At 39.1% G+C, this 22,710-nt stretch overlaps 3 protein-coding genes across 8 annotated transcripts in view; 1 reads left to right on the forward strand and 2 right to left on the reverse strand.

The window, feature by feature from the left end:
* LOC113671373 (calcium-activated potassium channel subunit alpha-1) overlaps nucleotides 1–3,138 on the forward strand; it is a 27,059-nt gene extending 23,921 nt beyond the window's left edge. For 5 of the 6 annotated variants that reach the window (XM_089209578.1, XM_089209574.1, XM_089209586.1 and 2 more), the window contains 2 exons: nucleotides 593–787; nucleotides 1,058–3,138. In XM_089209578.1, coding sequence (XP_089065704.1) covers nucleotides 593–787; nucleotides 1,058–1,279 — 417 coding nt within the window. In that variant the 3' untranslated portion in view covers nucleotides 1,280–3,138. The remainder of the gene's footprint in view (nucleotides 1–592; nucleotides 788–1,057) is intronic. The other variant, XM_089209593.1, reaches the window with a different exon arrangement.
* LOC113671268 (glutamate receptor ionotropic, NMDA 3A) lies at nucleotides 3,132–9,117 on the reverse strand. Its single transcript, XM_089209605.1, has 7 exons — nucleotides 8,594–9,117; nucleotides 7,568–8,175; nucleotides 6,554–7,191; nucleotides 6,059–6,226; nucleotides 5,521–5,723; nucleotides 4,913–5,079; nucleotides 3,132–4,427 (listed from the first exon to the last, which is right to left on the reverse strand). The coding sequence occupies exons 1-7, from the start codon at nucleotides 8,990–8,992 to the stop codon at nucleotides 3,863–3,865; spliced, it is 2,748 nt and encodes a 915-aa protein (XP_089065731.1). The 5' UTR covers nucleotides 8,993–9,117; the 3' UTR covers nucleotides 3,132–3,862.
* A 1,648-nt stretch (nucleotides 9,118–10,765) lies between these two features.
* LOC113671649 (uncharacterized) lies at nucleotides 10,766–21,567 on the reverse strand. The gene is made up of 5 exons (XM_089209669.1): nucleotides 21,340–21,567; nucleotides 13,103–13,407; nucleotides 12,608–12,722; nucleotides 12,313–12,429; nucleotides 10,766–11,538 (listed from the first exon to the last, which is right to left on the reverse strand). Exons 1-5 carry the CDS (start codon nucleotides 21,443–21,445, stop codon nucleotides 10,910–10,912), a joined length of 1,272 nt encoding a protein of 423 aa, XP_089065795.1. The 5' UTR covers nucleotides 21,446–21,567; the 3' UTR covers nucleotides 10,766–10,909.
* Nucleotides 21,568–22,710: the final 1,143 nt, after the last annotated feature.

Raw genomic sequence — 22,710 nt, forward strand, 5'->3', positions numbered from 1 at the left:
TCTGTCATGAAGGGGACTTACCGTGGAGGGGTGGGGGAGTATTGTGGGGTTCTGGGAGTTCAGTCGTCTCACAAGGACACAAAATAACCATGGCTTTTCATTTTCGTCAGTAGTCACGAGGTAAAGCATTATGGGCCGGTAATTTGCACGAGGTCTAACCCAAACCACGGCTTTACGCGACTAGTGGGCGTTAGGCTTTCTCTATAAGAGGGTTGATTTAATTTAATACATTTCCTTCCAATGTCAGCTTTATGCCCTTAAAAGGTTCATCTAAAGTGAGGATCGTTTGGAACGCGGTTTTATTAAACAACTGCTAACTTTTGTTTAAATGGTCGGCCCAATGTTTTTAGGGATTCGAGTTGGCTTCTGTCAGGAATTATCGAACAGTCTTTCTGTAAAAATCGCAGTTCCCGGGGGGCGCTAATGGCGGATAACAGAGTAACGAAGTAAAAATCCCTCCTTGCTCTTCTTTTGTAATTCCAGGAATATTCCCTCCTGATCAGCCTCTCTCTCTCGTGAGCCTTTCTCCGTGACCTTTCCTCTTAGTTGTAGCAAAGAGAATGTTGATTCCAATCACTTACTTTTGTCACAGAGCTACTTCAACCCAGACGTGCTAACGCTCGTGCGGAATCTGGTAACTGGTGGCGTGAACCAGTTTCTAGAGGAACATATCGCTGAAGGAGACGAGCTAAAAGGAGGCCTGGACGCTGCACAGACAGCAGACACCAGGAGCCGGTGTAAAATTGTGCAGATATCGCTGTTTGATGGTCCACTGGCGCAGTACGGAGTAAGTCTTCTTCAGTTCATCGCTGTCCCTTGGTTGGCTTGAATGGCAGAGCGTAATACTGCTTTTTTGGATCCTGGGTTCGAGCCCCAAACTGAAGTTATACTCTTGTAGTATGATCCGCGGTCGCTCCTTGTCGCGCGTTTGGTTAGCATTTCCTCGCTTAATGAGTTAAGCGGCTGTGGATGACCTAAAGATCTATTGGAAATAGCTTGTGTTATGGCCTTCATTCCTGGATTAATTTGTGTGTAATCATTTCTTTTTTCTCTACAGGATGGTGGCAAGTTTGGCGACATGTTTTTGCACGCCTTGCAGTCCTCGTCTATGATCTGCTTGGGTCTCTACCGCTTCCGTGACAGTAACAAAATCAACATTGGAATTCCGTCTGCCAAACGGTACGTGATTTGCTCGCCGCCATACAACTTTGTACTTCAGCAAACAGACCTGGTGTTTGTGCTGGCACACTCAGATCCACAGCTTGAAAAATTCAAATAGTGACGTTTTAACATGTTTATTGGTTTTATACGAGAAAGATCTCACTGCATATCCCACTACCATTGCGTGACAACGTAGGATGAAATTTTAAGTCGCTTCTTGTCACGCAATTGTCAGGTGTCTGTCGTAGCAGAGTTTCGATGATATTTCGGTCAAGAGAAATGTGCACGCAATTTGGTGATAATATAAGCACATAAACTTGAAGTATGGGGATAACATACTTGCATTCAAGTTTTGTTTAACTATTTTGGGTAAGTCACACCAAATTTAAAGTCCCAATGGAAACAAGACTTGAATGAAAATCGGTAAATGGGCACTTTTATCTTCAAGTTAGGGCTTTGATATGAGTTAAAAAACGCACGCGAATAGAATTTTTAAGAGTCATTAGTAATTGACACAAAACAGATTGAATTAGGTTGACCTTGGTAATTAATTGTATACTTAATGCACTACAGGTAAACTTAATCATAACAACCACGATCTACGAAATGTACGAATATGCGTGGGTAGAAATTAAGCTTGGAGCTTGGGGATGAAAGGGGTAATTCCAACCTCCCTTCCCACAACTGGTCAAGATGTAATTTCTCCCTTCAGTGTATTGAGTGCATTGGTAATAAGAATATTGCAATTTGTAAAATTATCTTGTTACAGTTGGATTTTGCGAAAATTCACGGAAAACGTTATACATGTAGAAGTTTGCTTTTAGATTTGAGAAAGTATTACCGTTGGTACGAGAAAAGTTTATATATTTTATTTCTTAATATTTATTTTCAAGTTTTCATATTTTTGGTTTAATTGTTTGGTAAGGTATTTATTTCTTCATATTCAATTGTTTATTAGAAAAAAAGTAATTTATTAACGGCATTAGCCATTCAGTACCGCATGCTTACGTTCAAAACGCTGTCGATCATAAGGGCCCAATGAGAGCCTGATATTAGTGTTTTCGTTTAGTTCTTACGTACAGATAAAAAAAAGTAAGTTCATAGAGTGCAGTCATATAGCGTCGTGTAGCGATTTTCGATGGAGAGTTGTAAAATCAAATCCAAATTAATGAGAGGAAATGGTGATCGTAGTGGGTAGTTAGAACAAACGAAAATAGCAGAGAGAGTTATTGAGAAGTCAAAATGAAAAAGAAAAAAAACTGTAACAACAACAAAACAACAACAAAAAACAGTTAGGTCCACAAAGCACGAGAAAACGCGAGTGGATAAGTCCTGGTTGGTTTTAATTTTAAATATTATTGGCTGAGAGTCTAGTGCGTGTTTTCCTGATCAATTACAGGGACGCTCTGTTAAAACTGAAAATGAAAACGGTTCAATGTAGGACGATTTTTGCAACTCGGTTGAAAATTACTTCAGCAGCCATTTTGTTTTATATACACTATAAACAGTCTGCCATCCACGCACTTGTCAGAGTTGAACTGTCAATGCATTCGCTCTCGTTTGTTTCAAGAAACAAGTATGACCGCCGGTGATGCTAATGAATGTACTCTTTTGAACGGATAGGAAGTCTTAATTGTCCTGAATCTTTTGAAAGTGTTTAGTGTGTCGAGATCGGCCGAAAATTTAGGAGCAAAGACTGATATCACATCGAATTTTCTTCTGGCTCACTTTTTTTAATTAATTACTTAATATTTCACAAAGGAAGTCCAATAAGTAAGTAGATTAAAAATTCTAAACCACTATTTCAGTTGAGGGAAAATTTTGTATAAAACATCGGAAATATTTGTAATGTTACAGCTGCTGATCGGCTGTTTATTTAATAAGAGATTTTTTTAGCTGATACGAAGTATCTGGTAACTTTTATGTCAATTCACTCTGCAAGAGGTTTTAAATAAATCATAACAGTTTTAAAGTAAATTCTGGTCTGTTCTTTAGTAATAGTTGGTAAATGTAATTCAATCGTCAGTTGGTTGGTTAGTCGATTAGTCAGTCAGTTTATCAGTCAAGTAATGAAGGGGGTTAGTTTCTAAAGAAACTGTGGCGCTGCGTCGGTGGGAGAGTATAACAGGTAATTTAGTGTTAACAACTGAGTTGAAAACGTGGATTGACCACCGTAAAGAGTTGAAAGGCTGACGTTTCGAGCGTTAACCCTTCGTCTTTACGGTGGCCAATTTACATTTTCAACTCAGTTGTTAACACTAAATTACCTCTCAGTCAATTAGTCATTCAGTTAGTCACTCAAAAAGTCAATCAGTCATTCAGTCACTCACTCAATCTATAAGTACGATCAGTCAAATTCGATTTTTATTTATCACTGGACGTCGTGCTAAGATCAGCATTGTTTCAACACTGAAAGATTCTCTAGTAAAAGTAAAGGGTTCATTTACTTGCTTACTTACTTGTCATTCAACAGTCATTCAGTCAGATGGTCAGCCGATCAGGCAGTCATTCATTCAGTCAGTCAATTAATCAGTCAGTCTATCAATCAGTCAGTTAGTCAGCTGGTCAGTCAGGCGATCAGTCAACCAGTCTGCTTTTTTCCTCTTAAAGTTACGATTAACTCAGGAAATGTTCTGCACGGGTGACTGTGGAAGCTAACTGGCTGTCCTCGGAGGAAGACAGTCGGAAGTTCCACACAAAACTATCGCTTGGAGGCGAAACTTCTTTCCAAGTCATAATCGTCCACAAACCCTTGGTTCTGGTAAGTAAAGGGTCCCTCAGTGATACCATAATTGCTGGTCTTTTGCTTTCCAGGGTAATGGAGCGTAAGCAAATCCTCCTCTCCTCTCTTCGCATCAAACAAAAATCTCTTTAGGAGCCGTCCAAAGGGCCCAAGCATCTTGCCATACTTAACCAAGATAAACGCGATGAGTATTTCTGCGAGTAGAGCAAGCACTGAGAATGCCATGACGGTAAGCACAACCCAGAAAAGACTGGAAAAATGGATTGGAAAAAACGGTCGATACTTGATTTCACTACAAGTGCTCTTGGGAAACCATCGATCCTCGATCGATTTCACTGACCCGTTTTCTTGATGTTTAAGGACGGAAAGAGAAACATCTTTCACCCAGGGGGAGTCCTTTGGTAGCGCGAAACCGTATCCTGATTTAAAGGTGTGATCTTTTATTAAACTGAACGTACAGTTCCTGTCGGAGTGCACGATTTTTCTCAGAGTTAGATAATCTCCAACTAACCCTTGAATGACGCTGAAAGGAAATTAATTATTCATACGATGAGCTGAATTTTGCTCGCATTTTGATTGAAGTAGGTGATGAAACTATTGAATGAAAAGTATATTATAAAAGAAAGAAAGAGAGAAACTATTGTCTTTATATTTGCAACAAAAAAATAATTAAAATATATGAAAATCTAACTGAAATAGATCTAGGTAAAATGATGTGATACATAAACAATATTCATGAAGCACGTATCGATAATTGGTGAAAGCGCACGAAACACCAATTTAATCGTCGCATCTCTCAATCAGAAACTCGAAAATTGGACTATTAAGAGATGGTTTGAAAGGAAACAATGTCACGAATGATGGGATATCAAGAATATATGACTACTTGGATGGACTATCACTGGTAAAAATTGTTGAAACCCAAATCTTATACCAGTATTTTCTGGTTCTAGAAATTTTCTCACCCTTCGAAATCTAAGATTTGTTTGATAAGAAGTAGATCCTTACCCATTTCTCATCAGTGTTACTCCGTAATCTAGGCTTTTCAATGTGTTCTTTTGCAGATTTACCTCATAAATTTTACGGAATGATGGGTTAACGTGATGTCTGAAATAGTCTTCTTCATTGGAACCTTTCACCGCACCAACCATAAACGTGACGGGTTCTGAGATAAGCTAAATTCAGAGGTAAGCAAATGTAAATGATATGTTGGATTTGTTGGGACCAAACCAATACTAGAGAGTGGTTTAGTTAATTTTCTTTCGAGCTGAGTGGCCCAAATTAAATCCGCTGGGGAAGTTGAAGAGCGCCCAACTGCCGTGGGAGAGATCGAAGTTTCAAGTCCCGGACCAGATCACCACTGAGGGTCTTAAAATAACTGAAGAGAATGTGCTGTCTTCGCCGTGACATCTGCAAATGGCTGTTAATAAATTCAGTGATAAAGTAATGTAGTCAGTCGGTGGCAAGGATGGAGGGACTGACTCTTTGTTACTCGTTCGGTCGATCAGTCTGTCAGCCAGGCAGCCACTCAAATTAATGACTTTGGCTGTCCGTATCTTACCAATCAGTGAGTCATGATATTGTCTATTAAAAAGGTCGCAGTTGTAAAATCTCACCCTAGGATCATCAATCCCACTTATTGGAAGATCAACCTTCTCTTTCACAAGGAATGCTGTCAGGTTAGCACAGTACGAGTTGATCAGGATAAGAGCGTGAAAGGAGTACACACAAGACACCAGCCTCGAACTGGTACTTCGCGGAGTTCTCTGGGGTCTAATGTCTTTTCCAAATGTCACGCCACCCACGTAACTGATGGAATCTTGTGAGAAAGCAAGTGGAAAACAAATTCTGAATATTTTGGCTAATATGCAGTCCTTGCCGATTATTCTCTGTATTGGAAAATGGGTTTTTTGGTTAAGGCTAACTTTTAACGATATGAATAAGGTCTTTGAAAAATGTCTTAAAGGCTGCTTGACAGATGTTTGGGTACTAAGGTTATATCATTAGCTCATTTAAAGACCTGGGATAGGTACAGAACCAATAGAAGTGGTACCGTTGCCCTTGCAAGAATAAAGCTTACAGAGGCTCTAATCAAGCCAATTAAACTTAATAAGGAGACTTGAGTTTACTATATTGCCAATTTATAAAGCGTACCTAGTAATGTGAATCCTTCCTCGTCACTGTCCTTAAGTATGTAACGATAACCCAGGGGACTTTTCCTGTCCAACCACCATACCACAATGAAAACAATACAGGCAGTTGCCATCAGAGTCAGCCATAGACATGTGTGAAACGGCTTCAGCCAATGGTTTTGATTGACTTCTGAAACACGTTAACCAAAAACTCATCTTTGACTTCATGCTATTTCAGGATGGAGACCATCCGAGGAAATCAATCAAAAGTGGACTTGAGCGTTGTGGTAGAATTGGCGGAATGAACGAAGAATGTTGCAATCCAACGTGTAAGAGAATTCATCTTACTACCTTATCTGATTCTGGTTTTCAAACGCATGTGCATTATCTGAAAGCACTTTTGACTAAATAGAGTCAGAAAATTTCGAGATACTAGCGAACCTCTTTCCGATCTTTTTACCGACGAATTATGAAAATGATATAAAAAATGAAGGGCTAAAAAACCACAATTTTGTACCTTCTCGTGGATTCTTGTTCACTAGGATACCAAGCTCCAGGAGAAGCGTGGGATGAGCAAAACTGATCACCTCTGCTCGACGTTTATTCATGCCCATATCCAATGACAGCGTCGCCTTCCCAGTGATCAACTCCTCAACAATTCCATTCCAAGAACCGTCACTGTCATTCACTATTCCAAACTGTCCATCGGGAGCAAAATAGATGTCTGCATCAAAATTAAGATCTTGTTGCAGAAGCGATAAAAAATCTATTGAGATTCCGAAACAACAAAATTTGTTTGGTGTAGAATCTGCCAAATAGTCCCCCTGGCTGTACTCATAACAGGGAACGAACCTTCCAAGACACTCCTCGGTCTCTGAAGGGTCATCTTTGTAGACAAATGGTGGGTACTCGTTCACAGCCACGTGAACAACGGGCCTTGGTGGCTCAGAAATGGGTTCTATTGGTTTCCCGTTTGGAGCTATGAATCTCTCCATGGCCAGGCCAGTGGCTGTTCCCATTCCTGTCCGAGACCATTTCTTTGTGCCAGTTATATCCTTTTTCAAATTCCAAATTGTAAAGGCTGTTGCATTTTCGTTGGATTCCTGTTCATCGTAGAGATTGCTTGCACCCAAAACCGCACTCTGAGCCAGGTGTCTAACCAAGGAAATTAAAAAACATAATTAAGCGTCAATTTGCGGTGAGAAACAGCGCAACGCTCGTCAATTCCGTGTCGTAAGACAAAGTTAAGAAAATAAGGATATTTTTCAATGATTCATTCACAATATGCGCCCATCTTTTCCATCCTTAATCATTCTGGTTTCCTTTGGGTTTATTATTTCTAAGTTTGTGCTTCTCTATCTTACCACGCTAATATACAGTACCACAATTTCTTTAGAAACTTGCCCCCTTTATTCCTTGAGGACAGATTGAAAATTTTACATGATTAGATGATAAAGATAATTTTTAATTTCCTAACTAAAAAAAACAGGTTTAATTCTAGAATAGTTTTTTAAACAATGAAGATAAATACCTTCTGGCAACACGTCTTACTGTCTCGCGCTTGCTGTCTTTCATGCAGTTCTCCAGGTTTGAATTTTGGATACATTTTGTGACACTTTCCTCAAAGGAAAGTTGAAACAGCGACATAGCATCTCGAAGAACATTATCATAAACGTCACGATATTTCCCAGGACTTTTAAGCGTTACTTTCAGCATTCCTGCAGTAATCACCTGAGGACCCGTTGTCAAATGGCTGGTCATCTCTGTAATAACCCAAACAGTCGTCCTCTGCTTGTCGTCCGCTCCCGTTGCAATTATCTCAAACAACTGCGCATGGTCATGGTGGCTCAGCCTGCTGTGCATAATGACAGCGTCGCTTGCTTTTGAGATTACTTCTCGAAGGTCAGATTTTGTGCGATTTGTAACCGTGTCATCAATCAACCAGAGTGTTTTAATTATTTTCCATTTCGCCTTAGCAGCGTAGTAAAGCATACCATCAGCAAATATTTTTCCCTCGTAATCGGCGGAAAACACAAAACAAAGAGTTCGCCATCGTTGTTTCATAATTATTTTTTGAACTGAGGCAACATAACTGGAGATCGAAGGGAAGGCATCTTTGGTAAAATCACCAGGATTCTCCTAAAAGAAAAGGAAATATGACAGGAATCAATTCAAAGGAAAAGTAACCTAAAGGAGTCCTAAATTGTGAGTGCTTTTGCGACACAAAGAGTTCCTTCAGCGTCAAGATCGATCAAATGGAGTCTCACCATCAAATTTGGGAGGCCTGATTTCGAAAATCTGTTTCAATTCTTCATAAATATCATAAATATCATAAATTTCTCCTCAACTCGGTAATTTTAAAACTTCTACATCAAATTTTTTTTACATTCATCACAAAAGAACATTAAAAATTCATGAACTCAAACATAGATGGTTACATTTGGCTCGATTTGGGCAAAGTTAGACACAGACTGGCAAGATTTAGATTTAAAAAACGTTATTTCTTGCTTGCTCTCATGTATTCCTTAATTTCATGGACGACATTTTATATTTGTACCTGAGTTAAGAGAACTTCTTGATCCTGAAAAAGACCAAATGTTGGGATGCCTGATATTTCCAAGAGTGAAGAGAAAGCAATCGATTCTTTGGTGACCTCGTGAAAAATTGCCCCATCCAATAAATCATCAAGATTTTGCAGGAAATGTAGTGTGCCTAGGACTCCCACTTTTCTGCGTTTAACTTGGGATGCATTGGTCTGCAACCATGTTACGTTTATCACTTTAGATGTTTGTGGGAAACTATCCAGTTGAAACATATGACGCGCTTTCTCAACGATGCTTTCATTAGGAAGAGCATTGTGAAAAATCAGAATAGTAACATTGTAGCTCGCTTGTGAAAGACCAAACACCAGAAAAGAAAATAGGAATGGTGTAAGTTTGAACTTAAAGGGAGACATCGAAAAATATAGCTACTTCACTGCAAACAATTGTCAATCTTGAAAGTCATGGATACGTCTGATTTCACAAAAGACCTTCCAATCTATTATCAATAAGCTATAGTATTGTATTCGTCTGAGAGATCACCGCGTGAGTCCATAGAACAATACTCACGGCCACTGCGAATAAAACTTTTAGTTCAAGGATGCTTTTCAATTGTCCGGAAACCACTCGAATTAGAAACCATCGCTTTTTTTCCTACCGTCCCAGATTCTAAAAAAAAAATTGTCCAACCCCCAAAAAAGTAAACTATTTGAGAAGTTAAACAAGAAGTTAAATTCCATATAAAGGTTGTGTTTGTTCATCATGGTAAAGTACAATAATACTAAAGTATATAATATGAAGACCAGCAGTACGCAGTCAAAACGTCGCGATTTACATCATAAGTGACCACATCGTGAGACAAACGATAACTCTTTATTATTAAGAAGTTAAATTCATGCAAATTTTGTACGAACAGGGTAACCGAGCTGATTGGAAAATAGACCACATATCCTATGGTCTAAAAAAACCAGAAAGAGGCCTGGAATGCAGATCCAAGACAACTCATAAACAGTCTAATTCTCTGAGTATGTTATCCTGCATTATTCTGGTGTAATATTTCCATTGCCATGGATATTTAAGCCTGATTTTTATTCGACGAGACCAGCGGTTGAATACCCGTGGTTGCAGACCAGCGATTGGAGATTTAATTTTCAACCCATCCTTTCAAAATAGTAGTCATTTAATGTTATTACCGAGTTGATAACGTAAAGTAACCACCATAAAGAGTTTAAAAGCTGACATTTCCAGCGTTAACTCTTCGTCTGACGGTGGGGTAACGCTCGAAACGTCAGCTATCAACTCATTTGATAATACTAAATTACCCTGTTATACTCTCCCACCGACGCAGCTCCACAGTTTTTTCTTTCACAACAGTAGTTTTCATATTGCTTGAACAATTAACTAACTGATTACATTTTTAATAGTTTGCATATTTCATCTCAAATCACTAACAATTCACTGAGGCATTTTTCAAATCTCCTTGAACGGATGAGTTTTGAGTCAGATTTAAAATAATTCATAATGCTGACATTGACTTTGTGTGAATATTTGACATCAGCGAAAATCTTAAAATATTTAGATCCAAGCAGTGCGACTGGCATATAAATCAAGTCATTTTAGCTTTGCTACTGAACGAGAACTGAACTTTCACAAAATGCTCATTAATTAACCCTCTGACGTACAAGGAAGGAGGGGAATGAGTGCCACCTTCCCCCCATTTTATCAAGAGGATTTTATCCGGGCGAATGTCCACTTCAATAGCATCTTGTTTATCATGAGACATATTTGCTGTGAACTTGGTAGAAATCTGCGAATAGATGTAGGACATACTTTATTACTAACAAGTTAGGTGTGGTTTAAGGGTTGACGTGAGCTACGAAAGATTAATGGTTTTAATTTTTAAAGTAAAGGACAGTAATCCCCTAGTCTTATTTTCTATTTTCTTGTCAGCTTTGACAGTTACTGTTCTTTTGAAAAGCAAAAACTTACAGTGAAAAAAATGAAATATCTAAAAAAGTCTGCCATGTCGGAATACGAAACAGAGCAGCGGAATTTGCATATGTATCCCAGGATATTAATAACATCTTGTAGACCACATAAACGGCTCTCTGTTAGATGTAAAAACTTTTTAAATATTGCAACGGAACGAAAACGCGAGGGAGGGTTGCAACTAATCCCTCCCTCCCCCCTCTTGTGCCACAGTGGAGGTATAAGTTTTTATGTACGTTTGATAACGAAACTTGGATGATAAGGTGACAAGAAATAAACAACATCATCCTTTTCAACGTTCTTCAGTTCTGAACAAAGATTGAAAAAGAAGGATCTTTTAATTTCTAACGGATCCACAAATTCAACGAGTAAGACTGGGTTGGAGCGTTATTTATGTTAGCATCGTAACCAAAGTCATATTCAGTGGCACTGCTTCCCAGGTCAACAAAAGAAGCTTCGTTAGTTTCTGTGATCCCAATCCCATGATCAGCACGTGCACATTCACTTCCTCCCCCACCAATCATCACCACTGCTCCATCCCCACTTTCCCAGTCACACCAGAAGCCGATCCTCTTAGCGCTCTGGATGTTTCCATTGCAATCAGCCTGTTGAAACCCGTCTGTTGAATTATATTGTCCGCCATATTGAACCGTACAACTTCCCAGACACTGATCACTGGCCCAGACCTTGCCATTTCTAAAGTCGCCATAACTTGTGATTTTAGATCGGAATGTTTGTCCACCCAAACAGTTACCTGTGGTCTGTAACAAAGGGTTGTGGCTGGGGTCGTCACTGCGCGTGATCTTTATTTCTCTGCCGCTGATCGACCAAAAGGCTGTTGAAATCATATCGTCGTTCACTAAAGGGTTGTTTGTCGTTCCAGTGGCAATTTGTCGGTCATACCACCAAAATCCATCGTCACGCATCCAATTCTTGCCATCGCTGTTTGAGAATCGAGCGATGAGAGTCCAGCCTGCATTAAAAGAACAGTTCTAATACTTTCTTTTTTTCAATAATCGTGTATGAACATTTAAATTTTTGTCTACGTCTTTCTGGCATATGATAGGAATATTGTAGTTGTTAGCTTCGTATTCTTTTCATAGCTTGAAACGAATTGTGCAATGATCTCACCCTTCTTCTGTTTTTCTGATTTTTCTTTCCGTAAAATCTTTCGGGTGACCATAATGAAAAGATATAACAGTTAGCTGCAAATTGGCCAAAATCTTAATCGTTAGCCGTAAAAGCCATCACCCCATTAAGACACTCTTTGAAGGCTACCTTTTGAGTCAGAGGTAAATCTATATAACTAGGAGGATTTAGGACACCGATTGCAATTTTAAGAGCCTCTCTTTCTAACTATAGTTTTCCAGAGGAAACAAAAAGGCGGGGGGGGGGGGGCACTCGCTCGGTTTTGCCATCTGATATTCACAATCGGCCAGAAAATTTGAAAATGTGAAGTAAATAATGGTTCTTAACTGTTGCAAAACGATAATCCCATGCTTCATAAACCGTACTTTTTTTGCTACTTTATCTTCTCGCTCTTTGTCAAACAAGTTTTTGAAAGCTTTACAGCGGTAGTCACAAGCTTTTCGAGATGAAAATTTTGTTTTTTATCAGTAAGCGCGAGCCTATTTGTAAAAGATGAAATGATCAAAACTCGTAGAGAGGAATTAGTTATAGCTTAACTAATAAACTGACTCTGAGAAGTGTGATTAACAGATTATTAACAAATAGGGCTTATTTATACATGTTTTTCCATTCCCATAAAATCCACTTTTGCATGAACATGTGTAGGAGCCATAACTGTTCTGGCAGTTTGCATTGACGTCACAGGGCCTGATGGAAGCACTGCACTCGTCAATATCTGAAGGAAAAACGAAATTAACTTGAAAGTTAATTAACGGGAGAATTTGGAAATATACAACGAGGACAAGAGAGCGGTAAACAGCTCAGCTTTGAGTCATTCTCCGGTAATGAAAGAGAATTACACCGTCAGTTAAGTTTGAAGCAGTGTCGTAAATGTACACTAAATTGTATCTCACCCGTTTCACAATGTTTCCCTGTGTATCCTTTCGCGCAAACGCACACGTAACTGTTCTTCTCGTACTGTGCCGCACATTTCCCATTGTTCTGACAAGGCCATTTGAAACATGGAGACTAAAGAAAACATATAACAATAAGAAAGAAACGAGAAAGATGTGGCACCAATCATTTTATAGATCATCATGGACCATGTTAACAGATAGAGTCAGTATCTCTCAATAAACCTTCCTCGCTAATACCCAAATTTCTTTTTAAGTCTTCTGCTCAAATAACCCCTCTCCCTATTTCTGCGATTAAACAAACTGCCCTCCTTAAACTAAGGAGAAACTTCAAAAGAAAAACACATGGCCAGTGTTGTCAGATTGGACCAGTTAGTCTTTAGGCGTATTATTAAAAAGGTAAAAAATAAAAACGTCCATGAGCATTTGTCTACGATTCCTCTCCTTTTCCTTTCACAAAAACAGATTGAAAAACTTTTTTCATTTCCAACTTACTGCGATACTAAAGTGATGGTGACTCTGAATAGGGACATGCTTGTGTGAGTTGTTGTACAAATCCGATGGAAGTAATTCACACAGAACTTTGCCATTGATATCTTGAAATTCAGCCAGGTTAAACGAAAAACACGACGGAATGTTGACGCAAGCAAATCCACACTCACTGCCCTTTCCAACGTAATGCGAGCCAATAGCAGTGATGTTGAGGTAGGAAAACTTGTGAACCTTAAATTTGGCATAAGCCATTCCTTTAACTGTACCTCGGCTGAGAGGTTTACCTCGCACATCGACGACTTTTGTTTCTAGAAATGAAGAGAGGAATAATAAATGATAAATTAAAAGTATTCTGCTCATGGACGATATGTAATCAGGAGTCAGTCTAAAACGCTTTATGTACCACGAGAAGCATGCGGTAGAAAAACTTTTTTCACCAGTCAATGGAAATAGTTCTATTACGATTTCATTGTAATAACTCTTACAAAGGCCGTCGGAATCCAAGACTTAAAGAAGGCGAAGTCACTACAGCTTTCACGACTTACAAGTGAAGTGAATCTCAAAGTACATGGTACTTAACGCACATGATTGGCTAACTCGAGTCACGTGACATAAGGCGATTGCGTGACATAATAACAAGCTGGAAATCTGAGTTGGTACTAGCACCCTTCTACATCAAATTATTGGACGTCTTTTCTACATTTTCGACTTTGTCTTTGCTCTGCGGATACTCCAATGAACTGGTCACGTATTCAAACTCGTACATTGCGGCAGAAGCTGAAAATTCATTCGAATTAAAAGGCGATCCATTGTCACTGTGGAATGTATCAGGAATTCCATGGGTGGCGAAACGTTTCTACAGCTTTCCAATCACTGCGACTCCCGTCTTTGCCTTGTGTAGCTCGTCGATCTCGAAGTAACCCTAGTAATAGTCAACTGTACACAAATAGTAGCAGTTATTAGATGTGAATATGTCGGAGCCGACTTTTTCCCAGGGGCGTTGTGTGACTCCATGGCAAATTAGAGGCTTTTTCTGTTGAACAGGCTTGAGGGTGTTGTTAGTTTCACACTCTGAGATAAATTCTTCCAGTTCTCTGTTCATGTTAGGCCAATAGACAATTCACGTGCTCCTCTCAAACAACCTTGAATACCGATATGGGATCGGTGGAGCTTCTCTCTAATCTTGGGTCTCAGACTCATCGGGATGACGCTTTTTAGACCTTTGAAAAAAACACATTCTTGAGCAGCCAACTCATCTCTCACGATGAAATATTGGCGCAGCTCAATAGGTAGTCTTTCTCTTTGGTTGGTCCATCCATTCAGAATCACTTCTTTCAGAGACTGTAGTACAGGATCTTTGGCAGTTTCTTCACGGATTTCACGGAGTGGATTCTTTCTACTTCTTGATCTGCCTTTCATGGAAGGTGTTCCAGAAGTAGGTAGGCTCTGGAAAGAGTATCGGAAAGATACAACTCTGGGCCACGCTTGTACTTTATTTCCACATCATACTGCAGTAGCCTCGACATAAGACATTGTAGCCGTTTTGGAGCTGCAGCAAGAGGTTTCTTAGCAATCATCTCCAAAGGCTTGTGGTCTGTCCACAAAGTAACTTCCTGCCATAAACGTACCGATGATTTTTCTCTACGCCAAATACTTGAGCTCTGCTAGCATAGGTTATAGGCTGACATTGTTGCATGAGCGCGAAGCCGATTCCTTTCTCTTACGTGTCTCCTTCTCCTTCAGTAGGTGCACTTGGAGTGATAAACTTCAAGGCTGGAGCTGTAGACACAGCCTTTTTGATCTTCACGGAGGCTTCTTCTTGCTCTTGAGAGCCCTCCCAAGGAACATCTTTATGTGTAAGTCTTCGAAAGGGCTCAGACATATCAGACAGGTCTTCTAGAAATCTTGAGAGGTACTTGACTGTGTTCACAAAGCGCTGTACGGCTTGAAAATCTTCAGGTTTTGGCATGCTGCAGATAGCTTCTACCTTTTTCGGATTAGGTTTCAATCCTTCGCTGGTTAACAAGTAACCGATAAATGGAACTTCGGGGCATTTTAACTCAAACTTCTCTCTATTGAGCTTAAACATCAATTGATTCGTGAGGCTCTTGTTTTCGGTTGTTGAACCTGTAGCGTTTATAGATGACATTCGTCTGGCCAATACAATGGGAGTTCTATAGATCTAAAACAACTTTTATGTCCTATTTCTCATCTTCGGTACGAAACGGCAAACCATTGTGTACTTTGTGGAATCTTTTCAAGAGGCTCCATAACTTCTTATCATGGTCAGGCGATGCTGCTGACAGGATAGCACCCTTTCCTGTGATCAGCAGGTCGTCAAAGATTCTGCGCACACCAGGCAGCCCTTCTAAATTCTGATCAAGCCCTTGTTGAAACAGCTCAGAGGCAGGTGAGATTCCAAATGGCATGTTTCCAACAGAAGCGTCCTCATGGCGTCTGGAATGTTGTCCGCAAACTTGACTCGTCGTCGAGCTCAACATGCATGAAATCATCCTTGAGGTCTGCTTTGCTGAAGACTTTGACATCGGCTAAATCAGGAAGAACATCTTCTATAGGATAGTGTGACCGCTTCAGTGCCTGATTCAGGTAGACCGGGTCAATGCAGACTCTCAATGTTCCATTAGGCTTTTCAACCCCAAAGAGACTTGACACCCAGTTGGTAGGCTCTTCTTCTTTGCGAATTGTTTGTAGTCCTTCTAGGCGATCTAGTTCCGACTTCAATTTATCCTTGATTGCGAACGGAACTCGGCGAGGTGGGTTGATTATCGGTGTGACTGTCATCTCAATTTCGAGGTGAAGCTTTCCTTCCATGCAGCCTTGTCCTTTGAAAACATCTCCAAACTCCTCTTTCTTTTCTTTAAGACCTGCAGTGTTAGTGGTGACTTGCTGAATGTTCTCTTGCTGCACTGTTATTAGATTCATTTGCTGAGAAGCGCGAGATCCAATCAGCAGTGTGTAATCGCCTTTCACAACAAGAAATGCAGCATTGTATTTCTTGTTCTTCGGGTTACGCATGCTCACTCGACATGTTCCTAAAACGGGCATTGTAGAGTAGCTGTACATCTTCAAAGTACGGTCGGACTCAACAAAGTTAGTTCCTGACGGCACAAACTTCTGAGGTAAAACATTACACAAAGTACCCGTGTCAGTCTGCATTTGGACAATTTCGTCTGCAATTTCCATCGTCGCGAATATTTTCTTTTCAGGAAGGCTGTCTTCGTGGACCGTATGCACATTTCCTTCGGTCGATCGAGTCGAAGGTTACGGACAGCAATTCTTCTTCGGATGAATAATCCGGGTCTACCATGTTAACATCGTTCCGTGGCCGGCTAGTTCTATCGGGAGCACTCCTGCACATTTCGGCAAAATGGTTTGGCCTGTTGCAAGCACGGCACACCTTTCCAAACGCGGGACATTTGATGCATTGCTTGATGAGGCTTCTTCCGCAGTGTTTAAAACATTTCAATATCCTTTGGATTCAGGTAAGGGTTGTTTTGGATTATTTTTGCTTCGTTTCGGTGGCGCTTTCGAGTTCAAAGCTCGCAATACTCTAGTTGCAAGCCAAAGATTGCAGTGCCGTCGCATAAACATCAATTGATTCGTGAGGCTCTTGTTTTCGGTTGTTGAACCTGTAGCGTTTATAGATGACATTCTTCTGGCCAATACAATGGGAGTTCTATAGATCTAAAACAACTTTTATGTCCTATTTCTCATCTTCGGTACGAAACGGCAGACCAATGTGTACTTCGAGCGCGTCGGCGCCAATGTATGTGATGAAAGTCGCTACGCGAAATCCGCTTTCTTTCTCGTTTAACTTCGTGACGGTTTCGTAAGCGTCCATACTTGCTTCCATTTTTCCAGTTGTCAGAGCTTGAGCTTGAGCTTGGTTACTTTCGACGTAAAAGTCGGTAAAGGAAACATGTTGTGTTGAACCAGTGGTCGAGCCAAAGGTGTTCGAATTTGCCGGCGTTGTCGGAATTTCTCGATTTACACGTTTTGCGCGTCACTCTTAAAGGTTCGAGGACGAGGATAATTTAGAATAAGTCTCCTGACACCATATTACGATTTCATCGTAATGACTCGCACAAAGGCAGTCGGAATCCAAGACTTTACCAAGGTGAAGTCACCACAGCTTCCGCAACTTAAAGCACATGGTAGTTAACGCGCATGATTGGCTAATACAAGTCACGTAATTAAGGCGATTGCGTAGCATATTAATGTTACAAGTTCCTTGAAGGTTCAAGGAGTCCAAACCGCATTTCGAAGTCGAAGTTATATGCTATCTTCGCCAGGCCACTGAAATCTGATCAGTTCCCTCGCATTTGAATTAAGCAATTTTAGAACAAATTGAAAGGAACTTGTCAAAGTGTAAAACGATATGGTAAAATTCTAAGTGCAAATTATAATTTGTTCGGAACAGATCATATATCAATTAAAAACCTGTCGTAGATTTGTGTATACCAGGACGAAAATTTGTCTGTATCATTTCTGTGCCGCTTTCGCTAAGAGCGGTCGTCTCGACTTCCCGTCCAAAAACAGTTTTATTTTATTTTTTTTGCCCATGAAAAGGGTTTAGGACACATGATTCAAAAATAGTTCAGTTGTGCTCCAATTCTCTTTTTTGATTTTTGAAAATGATTTTTGGCCAGACCACCCGTGTGGACAGCGATCGAAAGTATAAATTTCACACATTTTGTCCAGCGCGCAGCGACTGTGATAATATTGGTCACGGAATTATATCCTGCTACAAGCTACAAGATGTATTCAGTTAGTTCACAGACAAAATATGGAAACTTCAGCTGAAATATTTTTTACACAAGCGCGATAAGAGGAGACCCTTCCCCTCGACCTTAATTTGCAAATCAAAATTAAACATAAAATTTTATTCTTTAATTTTGATCTTCTCCTCACTGTACGTAGTACATGACCGGGTGTTTCAACGAAAATTATTGATAAGGCGTCTTCGATCATCTTTCTTTACTTTGTAAGTCGCGCTAGCGCGCAAGCGTCACGACCGATCACGTTTACGCAACGTTCTAGGAAAACTCGGCATCAATTTTCCATTTAGTTGTTCTGAAAACATAGAGTCCTCAAAATAGAAGATAAAGAAAACGAAGTTTGAACGGTCAAAAGGCAAATGATATTTGACACGAGCGCATTTGAGCCAGCACATGAATTTGCGTTGTTTTTAAGACGTTGGTGTATGAAGGTTAGAGATATACCCGCGCGTTTGAGGCAATCGGTGATCTCAATGGTGTATAAACTGTGCATTGATATGCTTTTTTAGCCCGATTAACGCCTGTATTTTTCCGAGAATTCTTTCGTACAAATCGGTGAGTTTTTTTTTTTTATTTTCAAATTAAGATCGAGGAGCAGGGTCTTCTCTGATCACGCTGGTATGAAAAATATTTCAGGTGAAGTTTCCATATTTTGGCTGTGAACTAACTAAAATTTACACTTTCGATCGCTGTCCACACCGGTGGTCTAGCCAAAAATCATTTCCGGCTTGTGGCGACGCAAAAAAAAGTGAATTGGAGAACAACTAAACTATTTTTATAACATGTGTCCAAAAACCCTTTTCATGGGCAAAAAAAAAAAAAAAACAGAAAACTTTTTTTTGAAGGGAAGTCGAGACCGCTCTTAGCGAGAGCGGCGCTTAATAGACTGAAAGCCGACTCTTGTTGAAAACTTTGAATTATTGATCAGTAAGAAGTATATAAATAACTTTAATCAGGATTCAGTTTAAAACGCTTTACGTACCATGAGAAGTATGCGGTAGAAAAACTATTTCCCTAGTGCATGGAAATAGTTCCTTGAAAGTTAGAGTCCAAACCGCATTTCGAAGTCGAACTTACATGCTTTCTTCACCAGGCTACCGAAATTTGAAAAGCTCCCTGCTATTTGAATGAAGCAATTTTATAACAAATTGAAAGGAACTTGCTAATTTTGATCGTCTCCACACTGTGCGTAGTTCATGACCAGATATTTCAACGAAAATTATCTAGAAAACGCCTTTCGATCACCTTTGTTTACTTTGTAAGTCACGCAAGCGCGCAAGCGTCACGACCTATCTCGTTTACGCAACGTTTAGGACAACTCGGCATCTATTCTCCATTTAGTTGTTATGAAAACCTAAAATCCTTAACGTAGAAGATAGAGAAAAAGAAGTTTGAACGGTCGAAAGGAGATCCTGGTCAATTTTCTTAATGAGCATAGAGAGGACGCCTACTCTTGATGAAAACTTCGGATTATTGATCAGTAAGAAGTATATTAATATCTTTAATCAGGTTTCAGTCTAAAACACTTCACTTACCATGAGAGGAATGCGCTAGAAAAACTATTTTCACCGGTGCATGGAAATAGTTCCTTGAAAGTTCAGGGAGTCCAAACTGTATTTTGAAGTCGAAGTTATATGCTATCTTCACCAGGCCACCGAAATTTGATCAGTTCCCTGGTATTTGAATTAAGCAATTTTATAACAAATTGAGAGGAACTTGCCAAAGTGTAAAACGATATGGTAAAATTGTAAGGGTTAGTTATTATTTTTTCGGTAACAGATCATACATCAATTGAAAACCTGTCGTAAATTTATGCACATCTAGTCTAAAATTTGTCCATATCATTTAATTAGCATATACAGGAAGCCTACTCCTGTTTAAAACTTTAAATTATGGATCAGAAAGAAGAATATCAATATTTTAATTCAGGAGTCACTCAAATACGCTTTAAGTACCATGCAAGAGAAGCATGTGGTAGAACAACCAGAATTTTCTCTAGTACATGGAAATATTTCCTTGAAAGTTTAAGGAATCCAAAGTGAATTGGAAGTCGAAGTTATATGCTATCTTCACCAGGCCACCGAAATCTGATTAGTTCTCCAGCATTTGAATTAAACAATCTTATAACAAAGTATGAAGAACTTGCATGAGCGTGAAACGATATGGTAAAATCCTAAGGGCTAATTATTATTTGTTGTAACAGATCACATATCAACTGATGAGATACCGTTTACTTAGGACTGAAATTTGTCTTTATCATTAAATTAGCAAGAAGCCTCACTGAAAACTTTGAATTATTGATCGGTAAGAAGTATATCAATTTTTTTTATCTCCTTCACGCAGTTTTCAAGCTTTTACATTTCGATATCTCATATCTAAAACAGTCGAATCATATTACACCAAGGTAATTTGGTGTTATCGCCTGATTTTAAAACGTTAATTGGCCACCGTAAAGAGTTTAAAGGCTGACGTTTCGAGAGTTAGAGCCTTAGCGTTAGCCCTTCGTCCATCGCTCTGACGAAGGGCTAACGCTCGAAACGTCAGCCTTTAAACTCTTTACGGTGGTCAAATTATGTTTTCAAATCAGTTGGTAACACTAAATGACCCTGTTATACTCTCCCACCGACGCAGAACCACAGTTTCTTTAGAAACATGCCCCCTTTATATTACACCACGCCTGTTTTTCTCTGCCATCTTGTATTTGTAAACTGACAAAATCTAACATCAGACGTGACTTCCGAAAATCAACCAGTTAGAGCTGGCTAGTTTTCACAAAAAGATATTTCTTATACTCTTTATCAGAACAACAACAAAGAGAAAATTCAGCAAAGGGATCGATGAAACAAATTTTTCGTCATGGATTCTTCAACATTATGAGTGTTCTTAAGATACCTGTCACTTAATTTTCCGTAGAAGTTGATATCCTTCAAACTTACTGACTCTTTTTCGGGACAAAACAGTTGCAGCACTTTTCAAGAAACATACAATTTTTAAGCAGATGCACGGAGAATCAAAATTTCACTCATACTCCACTACCTATTTTTCCTTTCCTTTCTTCCTCCTCTTATATTTTGCTATTATTCTCAGAAAAACTATTTATATCATTGCTCTCTCCATAAAGTTGTTAATCATCTCATGATAGGACTCCGCTTTTGATGAACAAGTTAATGTGTGTCTTGGCAACAATTTTCAGCATTTCACCCAAGACGCAAGCTCAAACTTTTTCCCTCACTCCGGTATTTTCGAGGAAAAAAATGATCTTTACTGCATTCTGAAGTAGGTGTGAAAGAATGCCATGGGGATACGAGGGAGATGGCAGCTTTTAGCGTAACATGACCAAAAATGAACCGAAAATATAGTTCATCTTAAAGCTTTGAATGCTATTCCAGCAAAAATATCCAGTTTACTATATAACTAGTAACATAATAATAATTATATCACCTTGGTCTGCAACAGCCCGGCAATGAAACCATGAGAAGAAAAGAACAGACGCAAAACCAAAGGGAAGCATCGTGAAAAGGAAGCATTGATCTTTCAAATACATCATATACAACTGAAATATATACAGCGACAGACTGTTCGTTAACTACTGACGATTTTAGGATGTTGCGCGACTGAACATCAGGGTTGTGGGTCCTAATTCAACGACCATTAGAAGACCACTGCCCTCGTTTGTTTCTGTAACGTAAAGCAGTGAATTTTCAATGTCATTTGGCTTTTTCAGCATAATAAATTATTTAAAGTGTGGTTGTCTATGCCGCCTAGAATAGATCAGTTAACAACCCACGCTCACGATTTTGAAATGTGATTGTTTGGCATATGTTTTTTTTTTCGAGAAACATTCAGGCGCAATTCCGAACATCTTTCATGTTAATTATCTAGTTTCTCTTCTTCCAAATAACCAGTTCTAGAGGTAGTTAACGCTAAAGATTATATTTCTGAGATATTACCCGTTTATACCAATGGAATGAGACGAGGTGTTCTTCTCCTTAAATGTAAAATTATTTCTCGAGAAATTTTTTTCCATGAAAATCCCACTAAATGAACTCTAATGAATTTTCTATTACATTCAAACAACAGTTGAAAAAGGAATATGATTTATATTATTGTGGAGGCGGACAAGCCCGAGTAGTATTCCTTCATTTATAATCATTGAAGGAGTCGACTTAGATTAAAATATAATTTATGTTTGAAAAAACATACATGTTACATATCAAGCATAAAGATTTATTTTTTGTTCACATCGTGATTAGTTTAGTCTAAATACTAGCATTATAGTTCTCAACCTACTTTTTGGAAAACAAATAGATGACGCAGATATTGTACTCTTTCCACAACGTGCTACAAACAAGAAAGTACAATATAGGGGCCAGGCCAGGGACTGGCCTAAAAACAGAATGCAGAATTCTTAATTGATTTCCTATAAAAATGAATCATAGAGGCATCATCTAAACTACAAGCTAGCTATCTTTTAAAAAAGTAACTGAAACATGTTGTAGACAGTTGTTGAAACCAAATAAAAAAGTTTATTCAGCAAAATGACATTTAAATGTACTCGACTTTGAAGCAGGCGTCTATTCTCCATTTAGTTGTTCTGAAAACATAGAGTCCTCAAAATAGAAGATAAAGAAAACGAAGTTTGAACGGTCAAAAGGCAAATGATATTTGACACGAGCGCATTTGAGCCAGCACATGAATTTGCGTTGTTTTTAAGACGTTGGTGTATGAAGGTTAGAGATATACCCGCGCGTTTGAGGCAATCGGTGATCTCAATGGTGTATAAACTGTGCATTGATATGCTTTTTTAGCCCG

Source organism: Pocillopora damicornis, chromosome 1 (assembly GCF_964200805.1).
Source record: "Pocillopora damicornis chromosome 1, jaPocDami1.2, whole genome shotgun sequence".
Lineage (NCBI taxonomy): Eukaryota > Metazoa > Cnidaria > Anthozoa > Scleractinia > Pocilloporidae > Pocillopora > Pocillopora damicornis.